A 15,867-nucleotide genomic window follows, 5' to 3' on the forward strand; every position below is an offset into this window, starting at 1 on the left:
AAAAAGTCCATGGGAACTCCGAGAGTCCGTTCCAGACGGAAGCTGCCAAACGCGCGACCTACTCCTCCATGGCCGCCACCAGAAGTCTCCCTCCACATGGGGTTTGACACTTCACCCTGGTTGCTCAATTAAATATTTTAAAATTTATTCCTGGGATGTGGCGGAAAGGTCAGTGTTTGTTACCCATCCCTAATTGCCCTTGGCCCTCCTTTTATTGCTGCAGGGGTAGATACACCTACAATACTTTTTCTCTATCGCACTTTGATACAATTGAGTGGCTAAGCCATTTCGGAGATCAGTTAAGAATCTAGCACATGTGGATCAGAAGTCACATGGAGGCCAGACCAGGTAAGGTCGGCAGATTCCCCCCCCCCCCCCCCCCCCCTCCAGGGTATTAATGAACCAGATGGGTCTATTTGTCAATCGGTGATAGTTTCGCCATTACTGAGAGTAGCTTTCAAAACCAGCTGCAGGCTAATGTCCAGGGAACACAGCTTTAAATCCCAGCACAGCAACCTGTAGAATTTAAATTGAAAGCTACCCTCAGCTATGGTAGCCATGATGTGGAGATGCCAACGTTGGACTGGGGTGGGCACAGTAAGAAGTCTTACAACACCAGGTTCAAGTCCAACAGGTTTGTTTTGAATCACTAGCTTTCGGAGCACTGCTCCTTCCTCAGCTGAATGAAGAGGTGGGTTCCAGAAACATATATATAAACAAAGTCAGAGATGCAAGACGATACTTTGAATGCGAGTCTTTGCAGGTAATTAAGTCTTTACAGGTCCAGACAGAGTGACTGGAGAGAGGGATAATCACAGATTAAAGATGTGTGAACACACCTCTTCATTCACCTGAGGAAGGAGCTGTGCTCCGAAACAAACTTGTTGGACTTTAGCCTGGTGTTGTCAGACTTCTTACTGTGCTCAGCCATGGTGACAGTGAGGGAGCTCTGAATGATGGTGGCACCAGTAATCCAGAGGCCCAGGAAACGCAGGTTCAAATCCCAGGCTAGTGCAGTGTGAATGCCACTGTGCCACCATCTCCCCTGAATGGTAATTAATAAAATAGAAAACGCTGAATGGATTCTATTGCACATCAAAAGGTTGATATATTTTCATAGAAGTCAGACTTGTGTGTAAATATTAAGTGTGTTATAATCTATAATCTTCTTTTCCTCTGGTGTGTGCAGGGCCGTTATCTGGAGGGTTCAGCTTTGTGGTGTCTGATGGAGTGAACCGTGGATCTGCTCAGCTGTTTAGAGTCAGCGCGAGACGCTTGGACATCCTGATTGAAAAGGAGGAGACTCTCGTTATTTATCCAGGTAAGGTCACGGGTTGTGGGGTGCCTCAGAGATTGAAATCATTCAGAGATCCCTCTCTGTCACCAGAGCTGAGGACAGCCAGTTCAGAACCAAGCAGGAAGGAAGCTGGGATTTTCCTATTGTGTGTGTGACGAGCTGGCACCAGGAATGTTTGACCCAGTCCGACATCAGGAAACTTTACCGTGTCCTTCAACATAGTCTTTTCAAGAATATCAGCCCTGAGGAAGATGTTTTACATCCTGCTTGTGGAAGGGAGCTGGTGTATGATCTAAGTGGAAAGAGGGGGAATGGAGGAAGAGATATCACTCACAGATTTATTGATGAGGGTTTGGGGAGCCCAAATTTTTATTTATATATATATATATATATATATATAAAAATTTAGAGTACCCAATTAATTTTTTTCCAATTAAGGTGGAATTTAGCGTGTTCATTCCACCTAGCCTGCACATCTTTGGGTTGTGGGCGCAAAACCCACGCAAACACGAGGAGAATGTGCAAACTCCACACGGACAGTGACCCAGAGCCGGGATTGAACCTGGGACCTCGGCCCAAATCACACAAATAAAATAAAATTTTTGTTCATGTCCTCCAAGGAACACGCCAGCCAATCACGAGCCGTCATCTGAAAGCGAGAACCAGCGACAATAGCAATCGGCCAATCACGTACACGGTCGTGACTGCTCCAGCAATGGGACAACTAATTCAGGTCCAAGGACGCAATGTAACCAGGAAGGTTTCCAACTTCACCCAGAGAGATGTGAGTTCAGTAATCAACTCCCTTTGCTTCATAGGAAAATCTGGTCAAACAGATACTTACATGAGCAGTTATTCAGAGTCTGTGACCAAGAAAGACGTGCTGTTAGGTGAATTAGACATTCTGAATTCTCCCTCCGTGTACCCGAACAGGCACCGGAGTGTGGCAACTAGGGGCTTTTCACAATAACTTCATGGCAGTGTTAATGTCAGCCTACTTGTGACAATAAAGATTATTATTAATTAAAGCTCTGTTGGTATTTCCCTACAAGCTGAAAATATAAATTATCCTTCACAAGGATTGTCCCTAGTTTGAAGAGGTTTACTAGCGATTGCACGAATCTCACAGACTCAGTCGGTCTCCAAGTGTAGGTCAGTCGTTATATGAAGCACCATGATTCTGGAATGTATGCCTGTGGATCTCTGTTGGAGGACAAGGTACAGACTTGGGTCTGATGTCCTCCACCCACCTTATCTCCAGTGACAATACAGTTCAATATAGAGCCACGTGTGTGCACGTGGGCCCCGCTCATCTGTGAAGTTCAGTCAACAGAAACCTTATCAATAGCCCAGTCTATCAGGTCATTGCTCCGATATCTAACTACAGTCCATTGATTTAAAAAAAAAAAGTTTTTTCAATTAAGGGGCAATTTAGCGTGGCCAATTCACCTAACCTGCACATCTTTGGGTTGTGGGGTTAAGACCCACGCAAACACGGGGAGAATGTGCAAACTCCACACGGACAGTAACCCAGAGCCAGGATCGAACCCGGGTCCTCAGCGTTGTGAGGCAGCGGTGCTAACCACTGCACCACTGTGCCGCCCCTGACTAGTCCATTGATATGGTTAGATAGGAAGGAAATGACAGACATTAAATGAGATACACATGTCGTGTTACTGAAATCTCCCTTTAGTTTCTGCCACTGTTTGTTAATGCTCTGTCTGATGCTACCAATCCTCACGGACTTTATCTCAGCTCTTCCTGTTTCTGGGATGAACTGTGGCACTAAGTGGGGAGTACAGAGCCAAGCTTGCTTCTCTGCTTACCCCAAATCCACATAACACACAGATTTGAGTTGGAGGCCAGGTTCAATGCAACCTTGTTTGGTCCAAACAACCTACACTTGGAGACCGACTGGGTCTGTGAGATTCGTGCAATCACTAGTAAACCTCTTCAAACTAGGAACAATCCTTGTGAAGGATAATTTATATTTTCAGCTTGTAGGGAGCTTCCTGTAACTGACAGTGATAACGTCTGAGACCTGGTTAGTGATAGTAACCAAGATGCAGGGCCTGGGTTAGTTATAGTAACCAGGCTCCAGGACCTGGTTTAGTGATAGTAACCAGGCTCTGGGGCCTGGGTTAGTGATAAGTAATCAGGCTCTGGGGCCTGGGTTAGTGATAGTAACCAGGCTCTGGGTTAGTGATAAGTAATCAGGCTCTGGGGCCTGGGTTAGTGATAGTAACCAGGCTCTGGGTTAGTGATAAGTAATCAGGCTCTGGGGCCTGGGTTAGTGATAAGTAACCAGGATCTGGGTTAGTGATAGTAACCAGGCTCCAGGACAAGGCTTAGTGATACAGTAGTAACGAGGCTCTGGGGCCTGGGTTAGTGATAGTAACCAGGCTCTGGGTTAGTGATAAGTAATCAGGCTCTGGGGCCTGGGTTAGTGATAAGTAACCAGGATCTGGGTTAGTGGTAGTAACCAGGCTCCAGGACAAGGCTTAGTGATAGTAACGAGACTCTGGGGCCTGGGTTAATGATAGTAACCAGGCTCTGGGGCCTAAGTTAGTGATAGTAACCAGGTTCTGGGGCCCATGCTGTACCATTGGCCCAGGAGTTTGCTGAACATTCCCAAGATCAATCCCAATGCCAGAGGGAGGCTGCCACGTGGAGTGGTTGAGGTAAAAACATTTAAGGGGCGGTTTGGCAAACATATGAGGGAGAAAGCGACATGTTAATTAGTTTAAGATGAGGATTGGGAAGAGGCTTGGCATGTAAACACCAACATTGACAAGATGTACATAGTTTGTGATTGTGTGTATAAGTAGTGTGGGGATTAGTAACACTTGGGATAATGTTGCTGAGGAGCATTCATAACGCCTTCTCTCCTCTCCACCAACAGCTGGAAGCTGAGAATATTTTCTACCAACATAATAGACCTAAGGAGCCTTTCTGGAAATCCCAGGACTCGTTCCAGTTCACAGCTTCCTCTCCCCCCGTTGTTACGGGGAGACAGAACCTGACGTTGTGCATCACCTTCGAAAACCATCGTCCTGAACTAGGCACTCAGCTCTGGCACAATAAAGGTAAAGTGCAGATATTGCATCGCTCAGGCACTCTTTTCAAAGCACTGCGGCTTCCCAAGGGCAAAGCAAGTACAATATTTGCTGGACCGCTTTGTTCTGGGATAGAATTGTCTGACAGTTTAGAGTACGTCATGAATCTTTTCACCTTCATTCCTGACCCCTGTGCTTAATCCAAAGAGGATTCACAAGCTCTTTCCTACCTCTCAGTTTGCTGAAACAGTAGCACTTTTCCAATGCAGATCAATGAATCATCAAACGGATTACAGCTCAGGAGGAGGCCATTTGGTCTGTCCTATCTGTACTGGATTTTTAAGAAAGCTGACTAATTAGGTTCACACCCCTGCTCTCTCCCCACAGCCCAGACGCTGCCACAGAGTCGATAATTAATATTTGTAATTTACCGTTCCCCCCTCGGGTAGCAAATATTTGTAATAAATTAAGCACATTAACATCTGCCTGATGGGCTGAGTAGCCACTAGGGCAGCATGGTAGCACAGTGGTTAGCACTGTTGCTTCACAGTGCCAGGGTCCCAAATTCGATTCCTGGGTGACCGTCTGTGTGGAGTCTGCACGTTTGCCACCGTGTGTGCGTGGGTTTCCTCCGGGTGCTCCGGTTTCCTCCCACAGTCCAAAGATGTGAAGGTTAGGTGGATTGGCCATGCTAAATTGCCCCTTAGTGTCCAAAAGATTGGGTGGTGTTTATGGGTGGAGGCGTGGGCTTAAGTAGGGTGCTCTTTCCAAGGGCCGGTGCAGACTCAATGGGCCGAATGGCCTCCTTCTGCACTGTAGGGATTCTATAATTTTATAATCCTCAACCTGAAATGAAAAAAATGTTAATGTTTCAGTTGTAACAAAGATTCCGAGCAACTGAGATGGAGAAAGCTTGAGACTTGTCCCAATGGATCCGTTTGCAAAGTGAATAGGGCGGCACAGTGGTTAGCACTGCTGCCTCAAGGCGTCGAGGACCCGCGTTCGATCCCGGCCCCGGGTCACTGTCCGTGTGGAGTTTGCACATTCTCCCTGCGTCTGCGTGGGTCTCACCCCCACAACCCAAAGATGTGCAGGTTAGGTGGATTGGCCACGCTAAATTGCCCCTTAATTGGAAAAAAGAATTGGGTACTCCAAATGTTTTTTTAAGTTTGCATAGTGAATAAAGCATTAGAAAGATTAGGAACGTGACTATTTGAGTTGAGACCAATCCTTTGAGTTCTGTCCAACCCCCTAGAAAGGAACAAGCTTCATTTCATGGTGAGGAACAGAACAAGTATCTGAGGTTGCATTTCCTCCTTCACATTTCTCTGTGTTTCGCTCCATAATTATAAGTGATTCCAGTTGGAGGAATTCAGTAATGCAAAGGTTGGGGGTTACAGTTTGCAGGAAATTAGACCTCACATTAATTTAGTAGAGCAAATCGCAAAATATAAATAATGAGGGGGTTCTTGTAAATATGGCATAGTTTAGAAAGGGAAAATTCTTACTTTGTAATTGAATTAAGTAGATTTTTAAAAACCCCGTCACAAGGCAGACTCTGAGAGATTTGTTGACTTTTCCACAGCAGTCAGTGCGTGTTAGTGCTGGAAGGAGCAATGATTACTCTCCTGCAGTCCGGGGATTGAACGAGAACCAATATTTGTGACTTTTTCTAGCTTCCTTTCATGATTAACCCCAAGCTGATGATCAGGAAAATTGCAGCTGGTCTAGTTATTGAAGAGTTTAGACTGAGGAGTCAGCAATATATGATTAAATCTAAGAGATTTAGGACATGGAAGAGGAGAAATGTCTTTTACACAGAGGGACTGTGAGGCTGAGGATTGTCTTGGCGATCGATTCAGAAACCAAATCAACATTAGAAATAAAGAAATATGGAGAGGAGCAGGTTCGATTCCCGGCTTGGGTCACTGTCTGTGCGGAGTCTGCACGTTCTCCCCGTGTCTGCGTGGGTTTCCTCCGGGTGCTCCGGTTTCCTCCCACAAGTCCCAAACGACGTGCTGTTAGGTGAATTGGACATTCTGAATTCTCCCTCTGTGTACCTGAACGGGCGTCGGAATGTGGCGACTAGGGGCCTTTCACAGTAACTTCATTGCAGTGTTAATGTAAGCCTACTTGTGACAGTAATAAAGATTATTATTATAAAAATGCCAACACAGACAGGTCGGATCTAATTTCCATGCTGCAAATTTTATGAAATTAGTTATAACTTTCTTTTTTCTCCAGGTCTTGTATTACCCGAAGGTCAAAGTGCAGCAATTGACCAGACAATGCTGGATGCTTCCAATCTTCTGGCCAGTGTACCGAAACCTCAGCAGTCCACCTATGATGTGATATTTGAGGTGACCAGCCAACCTCGTCACGGTTTTCTCTCAATCGCCAATGTGGGCAACGTACACCACTTTACACAGTCTGACTTGTTTGATTCTGCTCTAAGGTACACACACAACAGACCCGGGTCATCAGCAGATAGCTTCGTATTTCGGGTCTGGTCGAGTCCAAGGCGGAAAACATTTTCACATCCTGCCGATGACGGATCTATTATTGTTATTTCCGAGCTCTTCAATGTAACTCTAGTGCCGGTGAAGGATCATCCTCCACGAATTGTGACCCCAGCACTCACCTTGCAGGTCCTGCAAGGCTCCAGCACTCAGCTGACTCAAGATCACATGAACACAGTTGACTTTGATAATTCACCAGAGGAAATGCTGTACAGTGTGGTCAGAGGGCCAGACAATGGTTTCTTTGTCAATCGGGTTAATGACAGCACAGCCATAAAGCAGTTCACACAGGCGGATATCAATACTGGCAGAGTGCTATTCAAAGCAACTGGGCCGGCAGCTTCTAGCATGTTGCAGTTCAGTGTCTCCGATGGGAAACATTCAGCGCTGGAGGGGTTTGTCACTATTGAAGTTACTCCAGTGACTGTTAATATGATCCACAACAAAGAAATTGTATTAGTGCAGGGTAATGCATCGGTGCCACTAACCAGAGAGGAACTCCTAATAGGCACTAAAGAAAATAATGTTATACTCTATAAAATAACTCAACAGCCAGTCTATGGAGAAATAATTAGAAACCAGTCTGTTGTGACAGAATTCCTGCAGAAACACATTGATAATGGAGAACTAAAATACCACATGAAAGATTTCTCTTTTTATCGAGACAGTTTCCATTTCTGTGCAGTGACCCGTGAGGGTAACCTATCAGGAACCGTGAATGTTACAGTGCGGCCCCTGGTAAGAGCAGCCAAGGATCTGCACTGGCCCAGAAGCACCACCATTCTGATTGACACACACGTTCTGGATGCTAGTGAGCTGGCCAAGAAAACCCGGAGCATTCCTTCCTTCCACATCATTCAACAGCCCAGAGCTGGAAAACTAATCAAACTGCACAAACAGAGTGAAAGTCAGCTCAGAAATAACTTTACCCAGGCTGATCTAGAAGATGGAAGTGTGGCGCTGGAAGTTTTTGACCACGATGAGGTTAACCCTTACCCCAACATTGATGGTTTTCAATTCCTCCTGAGAGCTGATGGAGTGCCGCCTGGAATCGGTGCCTTTGAATTTAGGACTGTTCCGTATCTACCTACTCATCGTTACAATGCTACACTGCTTAAAGTCTCCTCCCTGAATGGGACTACGTTAGCAACTTCCAGCAGCAGCCCCACAGTCCGGGGAGAAGATACAATGGACGATTATTCATCGAGTGTAACTTGGGATCCCAATGAAATTGCCAGAAGAGGGAATATAGCAACATCAGACAGCGTGGTAACAGGATCTGCAGCGACAGCCAGCAACGACAGAGTCCTGACCCCAGCTGGGAATAATCTGACAGCTATTATCATTGCTGTCATCCTTATTGTGTTGTTGCTGCTGATTGCTGCCATAATCGCCATCTATCTGACAAAACGCAACAAAACAGGGAAGCACAATGTTCAGATGCCACCATCGAAACCCAGGAATGGCACGGTGGAGAAGGAGACCTTTAGGAAGACAGATCAGTCTGTTCCTCTAGTGAATGTCAGGCCCCTAAATGGCACAGAAGCACAACCCAACAGTGGGCATGTTAACCCTGATGTTAATCAGTTTTGCAGGACAAGTAATCCTACTCTGAAAACCAATCAGTACTGGGTGTGATCTCTGCACCCGCTCACCCACCTCCCCTCACCAGCCCAGTGCAGGATCGTGCTTCAAGCCAGCTACTGAACAGATGCTGTCCTGCCAATATCAGCACCTCATGCACTGGAGAAATAACATTCCCACTGGGTCTCTGCTTTTACATCATAATACAGGACACTCTCGATTCTCATTTTGAGAAATGTCCTCCCCTTGGGAGGGAATCCTGACGAACTGTCCACTTGGAGGCTGGTGGCCTGTGAGGGTCAGTTTGCAAACCAGTTCCAGATTGGCTCCCAGAGATAACCCATTCCGCAATTCAAAAATACATTTCGAAAACTGGTTTAAAAAGAAACACACTGAGGTTCTATTTATTCCAGCTTCATCAGCCTTTATAGGCGCTGCCATGATGTAGCACTGGCATTACTGACTCTTGTTGGTAGGAAGAGAGACAGTCAGGAGAATTTGGACAGATCCTGGTGAGGACGTGGAGTTGGATTGTGTTTCCAATATGATCATTGCAGCTTTGACAGGACCAAAGGTAATTTAATAGGACATTGCTCTGGTTCTGAATGTTTTCTACACTGTATTAAGAAACAAAGACAACTTCGCACAGCCAAACTGTCCCGACAGAACTTCCGTGCAAATAACCCTGAAGAGATTCCCAGTGACGCTCATATTGGTTATTATTTCAGTGTTAAACAGGAGTTGGCATATTTGCTGTAGATTTTTGATCAAGTTGATTATTTAATTCTTTGTACAATAGTCCTGTTCTGATTCTAGTAAAGGGCAGCGATAAAAGAGCCCCTGAAAAAACAACACACCAATTCTCCCACCATGTCTTCTTCAGGTTTCATTGCCTGCCACAGTTAGACTGCCACTCATACTAAACCGATTGCCACCTTTCCTGACACCCATGCCAGCTGGTATGTTCCCTTTTCCCTCCACGCTGTCCCCTTCCTTTTCAATGTGGCCTTTTCCTCAAAAAGCCCACCCTTAACCTTATTGTCCCTATCCCCAATCCTCCCGTCCTCAAGTTCCCAAAGTCCTTGAATCTGCCTGAATCACTCCATCTGGCCCAGACTGTGCACCCAACCATAAGTAAAGATGCTGAAGGCAAAGGTTCTTCAATGGGAAGCCACACGGCGCACACAAAATTCACATTCTGGACATGTTCAAATGAATCTTGGTTAAAAAGCCATGATGTGGAGATGCTGGCGTTGGACTGGGGTGAGCACAGTAAGAAGTCTGACAACACCAGGTTAAAGTCCAACAGGTTTGTTTCAAACATTAGCTTTTGGAGCACTGCTCCTTCCTCGGGTGAATCCTTTCACCCGAGGAAGGAGCAGCGCTCTGAAAGCTAGTGATTGAAACAAACATGTTGGACTTTAACCTGGTGTTGTAAGACTTCTTACTTTGTTAAAAAGGGTGCTGCCAATAATCCTAATTCTTTGTTGGGAGGGTCTGATAAACAGCCAATTAAAATGACCATAACCCAGAAGAAAGGAATGCTGTTCTTGCACAAGGTAACAGCAGGTATAGTGGGCCCCACCAATCAGAATTCCCACTAGGTGAAAATTTAATCTTTTTGTTCTGATGAATTAAATGTGCCAAGAATCCTGGAAGCTGGTGAGCTCTTCCCAGATCAGTTTGGGACCAACAGGGAATTTCAGTGTAAATTCACACAAGTCGGAAATGCCCAGACGCAGGTTGTATGAAATTGGCAAACACAATGTAAATTTCTCATGCTGGATACAATAAAAATAAATGTTTTTGTGGAATTTTTGTTCTTTTAGCAGGTTTGAGCTGAGTTTCCTGACCTTTGCTACTGCATTAATTAGCCTCCTGGTTCAGAAAGGTGTCTGCTCCCAATTCCCAATCTGGTGAAAGGTCTGTTGTGGGGGAAAGAATCACAGGTGAAGCTATGATGCCGGGCGGCAGTGACGCAGTGGTCAGCACTGCTGCCTCATGGCGCCGAGCACCCGGGAGACACGGTGGCGGAGTGGTTACCACCGCTGCCTCACGGCACCGAGCACCCGGGGGGCACGGTGGCGGAGTGGTTAGCACTGCTGTCTCACGGCGCCAAGGACCAGGGGGGCGCGGTGGCGGAGTGGTTAGCACTTCTGTTTCACGGCGCCGAGGACCCGGGTGCGATCCCGGCTCTGGGTCACTGTCCGTGTGGAGTTTGCATATTCTCCCCGTGTCTGTGTGGGTTTCACCCCCACAACCCAAAGATGTGCCGGGTAGGTGGATTGGCCACACTAAGTTGCCCATTAATTAGAAATAAAATTGGGTACTCTAAATTTATTTTAAACAAAAAAGGGTAAAACACCAGGCTGCTGGCCACTGATGCATCTTTCTATGACAGTATTAGTAGGAGTGACCACCACACAATCCATTGAGGATACCCTCCTTTGTGTTGTGTGGCACTGCCACCCTGCAAAATGGATAGACTTTGAACGGATCCAGCAGCTCAAGACTGGGCATCCAGTGGGCCATCAACAGCAGCAGAATTGTATTCACCCACAATCTGTAACCACATGACCCGGCATATCCCCTACTCTACCATAACCACCAAGCCAGGCGATCAGCCCAGGTTCAATGAAGAGTGTGCAGGAGAGCATGCCAGGAGCAACATCAGGCATACCCAAAATGAGGTATCAACCTGGTGAAGCTAGGACCACTTGTGTGTCAAAAGCATAAACAACAAGTAATAGAAGTAAGAAATTCCACACCTAAGCTCTGCTGTCCTGCCACATCCAGCCGTGAATGGTGGTGGACAATTAAACAACTTACTGGAGGAGGAGGCTCCACAAATATCCCCATTCTCAATGATGGAGGGACGAAGGGCCTGTTCCTGTGCTGTACTTTTCTTTGTTCTTCTTTGGGATCCAATGTAGGAAATCGGAGGGAAGTAAAACGGTGCTAGAAACAAAAAGCAGTAAGGGGGAAAGTGTAAAGCAGAGAAGCCATAGTCAAAAATCAAAAAGGGCCACAGTACAGGGTACAGTGACTGAGGAGAGTGTGAAAAGGGAGGTGGTCAATGCAGGATTGAGGGTGTTGTACCTAAATGCGTGCAGTATACGGAACAAAGTAAATGAGCTTGTTGCGCACATTGAAATTGGCTGGTACGATGTTGTGGGCATCACAGAGACGTGGCTTCAAGGGGATCAGGGCCGGGATCTAAATATCCAAGGATATGTGTCCTATTGAAAGGACAGGCAGATGTGCAAAGGGGGCGGGGTTGCATTGTTAGTAAGGAATGAAGTTAAATCGATAGCAAGGAGCGATATAGGATCAGAAGCCATAGAATCTCTGTGGGTAGAGTTGAGGAATCGCAAAGGTAAAAAGACCCTGATGAGAGTTATGTACAGACCCCTAGCAGTAGTCAGGCTGTGGGGCAGAAAATAAATCAGGAGCTAGAAAAGGCATGTAAAAAAAGGCGATATTACAATAATCATGGGGGACTTCAAAGGCTAAGGAAAAAGCATACAAAGTGGCGAGGATTAGTGGGAAACCAGAGGATTGGGAAGCCTTTAAAAGTGAGCAGAGGACAACTAAAAAAGCAATAAGGGGGGAGACGATGAAGTACGAGTGCAAGCTAGCTAGTAATATAAAGGAAGATAGGGAGAGATTTTTTCAATATATAAAAGGTAAGAGAGGCAAAAATAGACATTGGACCACTGGAAAATATGGCTGGGGAAGTAATAATAGGAAACAAAGAAATGGCAGACAAACTGAATAGTTACTTTGCATCAGTCTTCATGGTGGAAGACACCAGTGGAATGCCGGAACTCCAGGAGAACCGGGGGGCAGAGGTGAGTGCAGTGACCATTAGTAAGGAGAGGTTTTGGGGAAACTGAAAGGTCTGAAGGTGGATAAGTCACCTGGACCGGATGGACTACACCCCAGGGTCCTAAAAGAGATAGCTGAGGAAATTGTGACAACATTAGTGATGATCAAAGAGCCGGCTCATCCTCGCCCTTGTAAGGTGCGCTCTATACACCACCTTCAGCTGTATCAGCCCCAACCTCGCACACGAGGTGGAGGCGTTCACTCTCTGGAGCACCTCGCACCAGAACCCCTCCTCCATATCCTCTCCCAACTCTGCCTCCCACTTTGCCTTGATCCCTTCTAGCAGCGCCTTCTCCTCCTCCAAAATAGCCCCTTAAACCACCAATACTACCCCTTCTCCGGTCCCCCTGTCGTCAGCACCTCCTCCAGCAATTGGAAGCTAGCTCTACTGGGAAGCTCTGTATCTCCTTTCTGGCAAAGTCTCAAACCTGCATGTATCTAAACATTTCTCCCTGCTCCAGCCCATACCTCACTCCCAGCTCCTTCAATCCTGCAAAATGACCCCCAAGAAACAAATCTTTTAGTGTCCTAATTCCTTTCTCCTCCCATCTCCGAAAATTTCCATCCCACTTCCCTGGTTCAAATCTATGGTTCCTCCGAATCGGCATTTCCCTTGACCCTGCCCCCAACCCGAAGTGCTGTCGAAACTGCCTCCAAATTCTCAACGAGATCCCTGAGTATTTCCCTGAGTATTTCCCCGGGGCCATCGGGAGCGGCGGTCGCTCGCGCCTTCAATCCCGACCCCCTACCCAAACTCTCCTCCATTCTGACCATTGGGAGTCAACCCCTCTGACCCAGTTCTGTACCTTCTCCACATTCGCCACCCAGTAATAATACATCAGGTTTGTAAGACCCAAACCCCCTGCCTGTCTTCTTCTCTGCAGTAGCACTTCTTTCGTGTGTTGTCAACTATAACACTCCATTACAATGATAGGCAATGGCATTCCCTTTGACAAAGAGTCATCCAGACTCCAAACATGAGCTCCCTTCTCCCTCCACAGAGGCTGTCAGACCTGCTGAGATTCTCCAGTATTTTCTGTTTTTGTTTCAGATTCCAGCATCCGCAGTAATTGTGCTTTTACCCTCACTGTCTCAGCTTGCATAGCCTCTTCCAACATGGTGACGTGAGGCAGTACACTACTCATTTATTAACTAAACCATTAGCCATTCCACACTGCTCACCCAGTGTATGGCAGTCTGTGAGAGTTACAGAAATTTGGACTTGTGAGGCCATCATTCCGTTGTGGAATTTACAAGGGCTGTCACATTTTAAAATGCAGCAATTAAGAGGTACAGTACGACAGTTGTATGAGGTGCAAGGGCAGCCCTGCAAACCATGTCCACATGTTTTGGGCATGCCCGGAGCTTAGAGTGTTCTGGCAAGGGTTCACGAGGGCAATGTCCAAGGTGCTTAACACACGGGTGGTGCCGAGTCCAGAGATAGCGATCTTTGGAGTGTCAGAGGACCTGGGAGTTCAGGGAGCGAAAAGGGCCAACATCTTGGCCTTTGCCTCCCTAGTAGCCTGTAGACGGATTTTATCATTGGGATGGTGTGGGAAGACTGGGTCGCGTGGGGTAATGTCTATTTAATTGTTATTGTATATTCTCTTTTTGCACTATGTTAATGTTCACTCTAGTTTGTTTTGTTATTATGGTTACTACTGTTTTATTATGAAAAATTCTGCAAAACCTTAACAAAAATACTTTAAATAAAAGAGGTACAGTACTATAGTGGCAATGTTACTGGACTAGGAATCCAGAGAATTGGGACTATTGATCAGGTGATATGAGTTCAGATCTCACCATGGGGAATTAAAATCCAATTAAATAACTTGGGAATATAAAGCTGGTCTCAGGACTGGTGACCATGACACTGTAAAAACCCATCTGGTTCACTAATGTCCTTGAGGGAAGGAAATCTGCCGTCCTTACCCAGTCTGGCCTACATGTGACTCCCCCACAGCAATCTCATTGACTCAATGTCCCTCTGGAATGGCCCACTCTGTTGTGGCCGCTGCCACTTTCCCGGGGCAATTAGGGATGGCAATAATAAATTAATGAATTTTAAAAATGGCATCAAATTTAGATTTTAGTAAACCCCCAGCAGCTATCGTAACTTGTGGAGTGACAAGTTCAAGGCTGGACTGTGCTAACTCTCAATAGAGATCAAATATATGGGAAGGAAGCTCAGGTTTAGTCAAACATCTCCTAAATCCACCACCTTGGACAAGGGCAGCGGGCACATGGCAGCAACATCGCCTGAAGGTTTCTCTCCAAGTCACTCACCATCCTGACTTGGAAATATGGCTCTGTTCCTTCACTGTCGCTGCGTCAAAATCCTGGGATTCCCTTCCTAACAGCACTGTGGGTGTACCTACAGCACAGGGACTGTAGCGGTTCAAGAAGGCAGCTCACCACCACCTTCTGAAGGGAAATTAGGGAGGGGCAATAAATGCTGGTGTTGCCTCTGAGTGCATTAAAGACACGTAGTAAATAAGGGTGTTGGACTGTCTAACTTTATTGGACAGCAATGGGCAGCACTGACAGTTGAATGAGGGAGGAGTCCATCGCCCATACTCTGTCTGACCACCAGATGGGAGTGCTGAGACCCATTGCCAAGGAGGAAGCTGGACACCGCTAAAGCATTCTAATTAATAGAATGATTTGTTTATCATCTTGCACAATGTCAGGAGTGCTGGAGGGGTCTACAATAAACAACACTACACTGGAAGCAGGCATTATGAAATCACTCACAGCCAATCACCAGCCCTGGTATACACCCAACCAGGAACTGAGAACTTGCCAAAGGCAGTACAGTGTGGATAAGGAACCATGACAATATTCCTTCATTGTAAAAAAAAAGAATACTCGCTTGGTTGGGGAATGCCTTCATTATATTATTCAGTAGTAATAATCATATTTATATACAAAGTAAACTGTGTAAGACGCAGAGAAGCTGGAACAAGGCGACACTCTTGTGGAAATTATTACATTTCAGGATGGTCCCCGGGAACCAATTCAACAGATAAGGGAGCTGCCCGCCTGTGACACACCCTGTTGTGTACACTCTGCCTAACAAAGCCTTAACCAAACTGCCACATGTACAGCAGTCATTACAGCTGCTTATCACATGGCCTCTAGGACCTCATTCAATACACAGATTAACATGCTTATACCCTCACTGTAACACTCTGATATACCCCACACCCCTCACTGTAACACTCTGATATACCCCACACCCCTCACTGTAACACTGATATACCCCACACCCCTCACTGTAACACTGATATACCCCACACCACTCACTGCAACACTGATATACCCCACACCCCTCACAGTAACACTGATATATCCCACACCCCTCACTGTAACACTGATATACCCCTCACTGTAACACTGATATACCCCACACCACTCACTGTAACACTGATATATCCCACACCCCTCACTGTAACACTGATATACCCCTCACTGTAACACTGATATACCCCACACCACTCACTGCAACACTGATATACCCCAC

The 15,867-nt window shown here is 46.2% G+C and overlaps 1 protein-coding gene across 1 annotated transcript in view; it reads left to right on the forward strand.

Moving 5' to 3' along the window:
* The window catches only part of LOC119956875 (chondroitin sulfate proteoglycan 4-like), a 94,497-nt gene extending 84,737 nt beyond the window's left edge, over nucleotides 1-9,760 (forward strand). The window contains exons 7-10 of the mRNA XM_038784414.1: nucleotides 1,190-1,321; nucleotides 1,918-2,081; nucleotides 4,200-4,383; nucleotides 6,598-9,760. Of these exons, the coding sequence (XP_038640342.1) occupies nucleotides 1,190-1,321; nucleotides 1,918-2,081; nucleotides 4,200-4,383; nucleotides 6,598-8,510 (2,393 nt within the window). The 3' untranslated portion in view covers nucleotides 8,511-9,760. The remainder of the gene's footprint in view (nucleotides 1-1,189; nucleotides 1,322-1,917; nucleotides 2,082-4,199; nucleotides 4,384-6,597) is intronic.
* The last annotated feature ends 6,107 nt before the right edge of the window (nucleotides 9,761-15,867 follow it).

The sequence above is a fragment of the Scyliorhinus canicula genome, chromosome 24 (assembly GCF_902713615.1).
Source record: "Scyliorhinus canicula chromosome 24, sScyCan1.1, whole genome shotgun sequence".
Taxonomy (NCBI): Eukaryota; Metazoa; Chordata; class Chondrichthyes; order Carcharhiniformes; family Scyliorhinidae; genus Scyliorhinus; species Scyliorhinus canicula.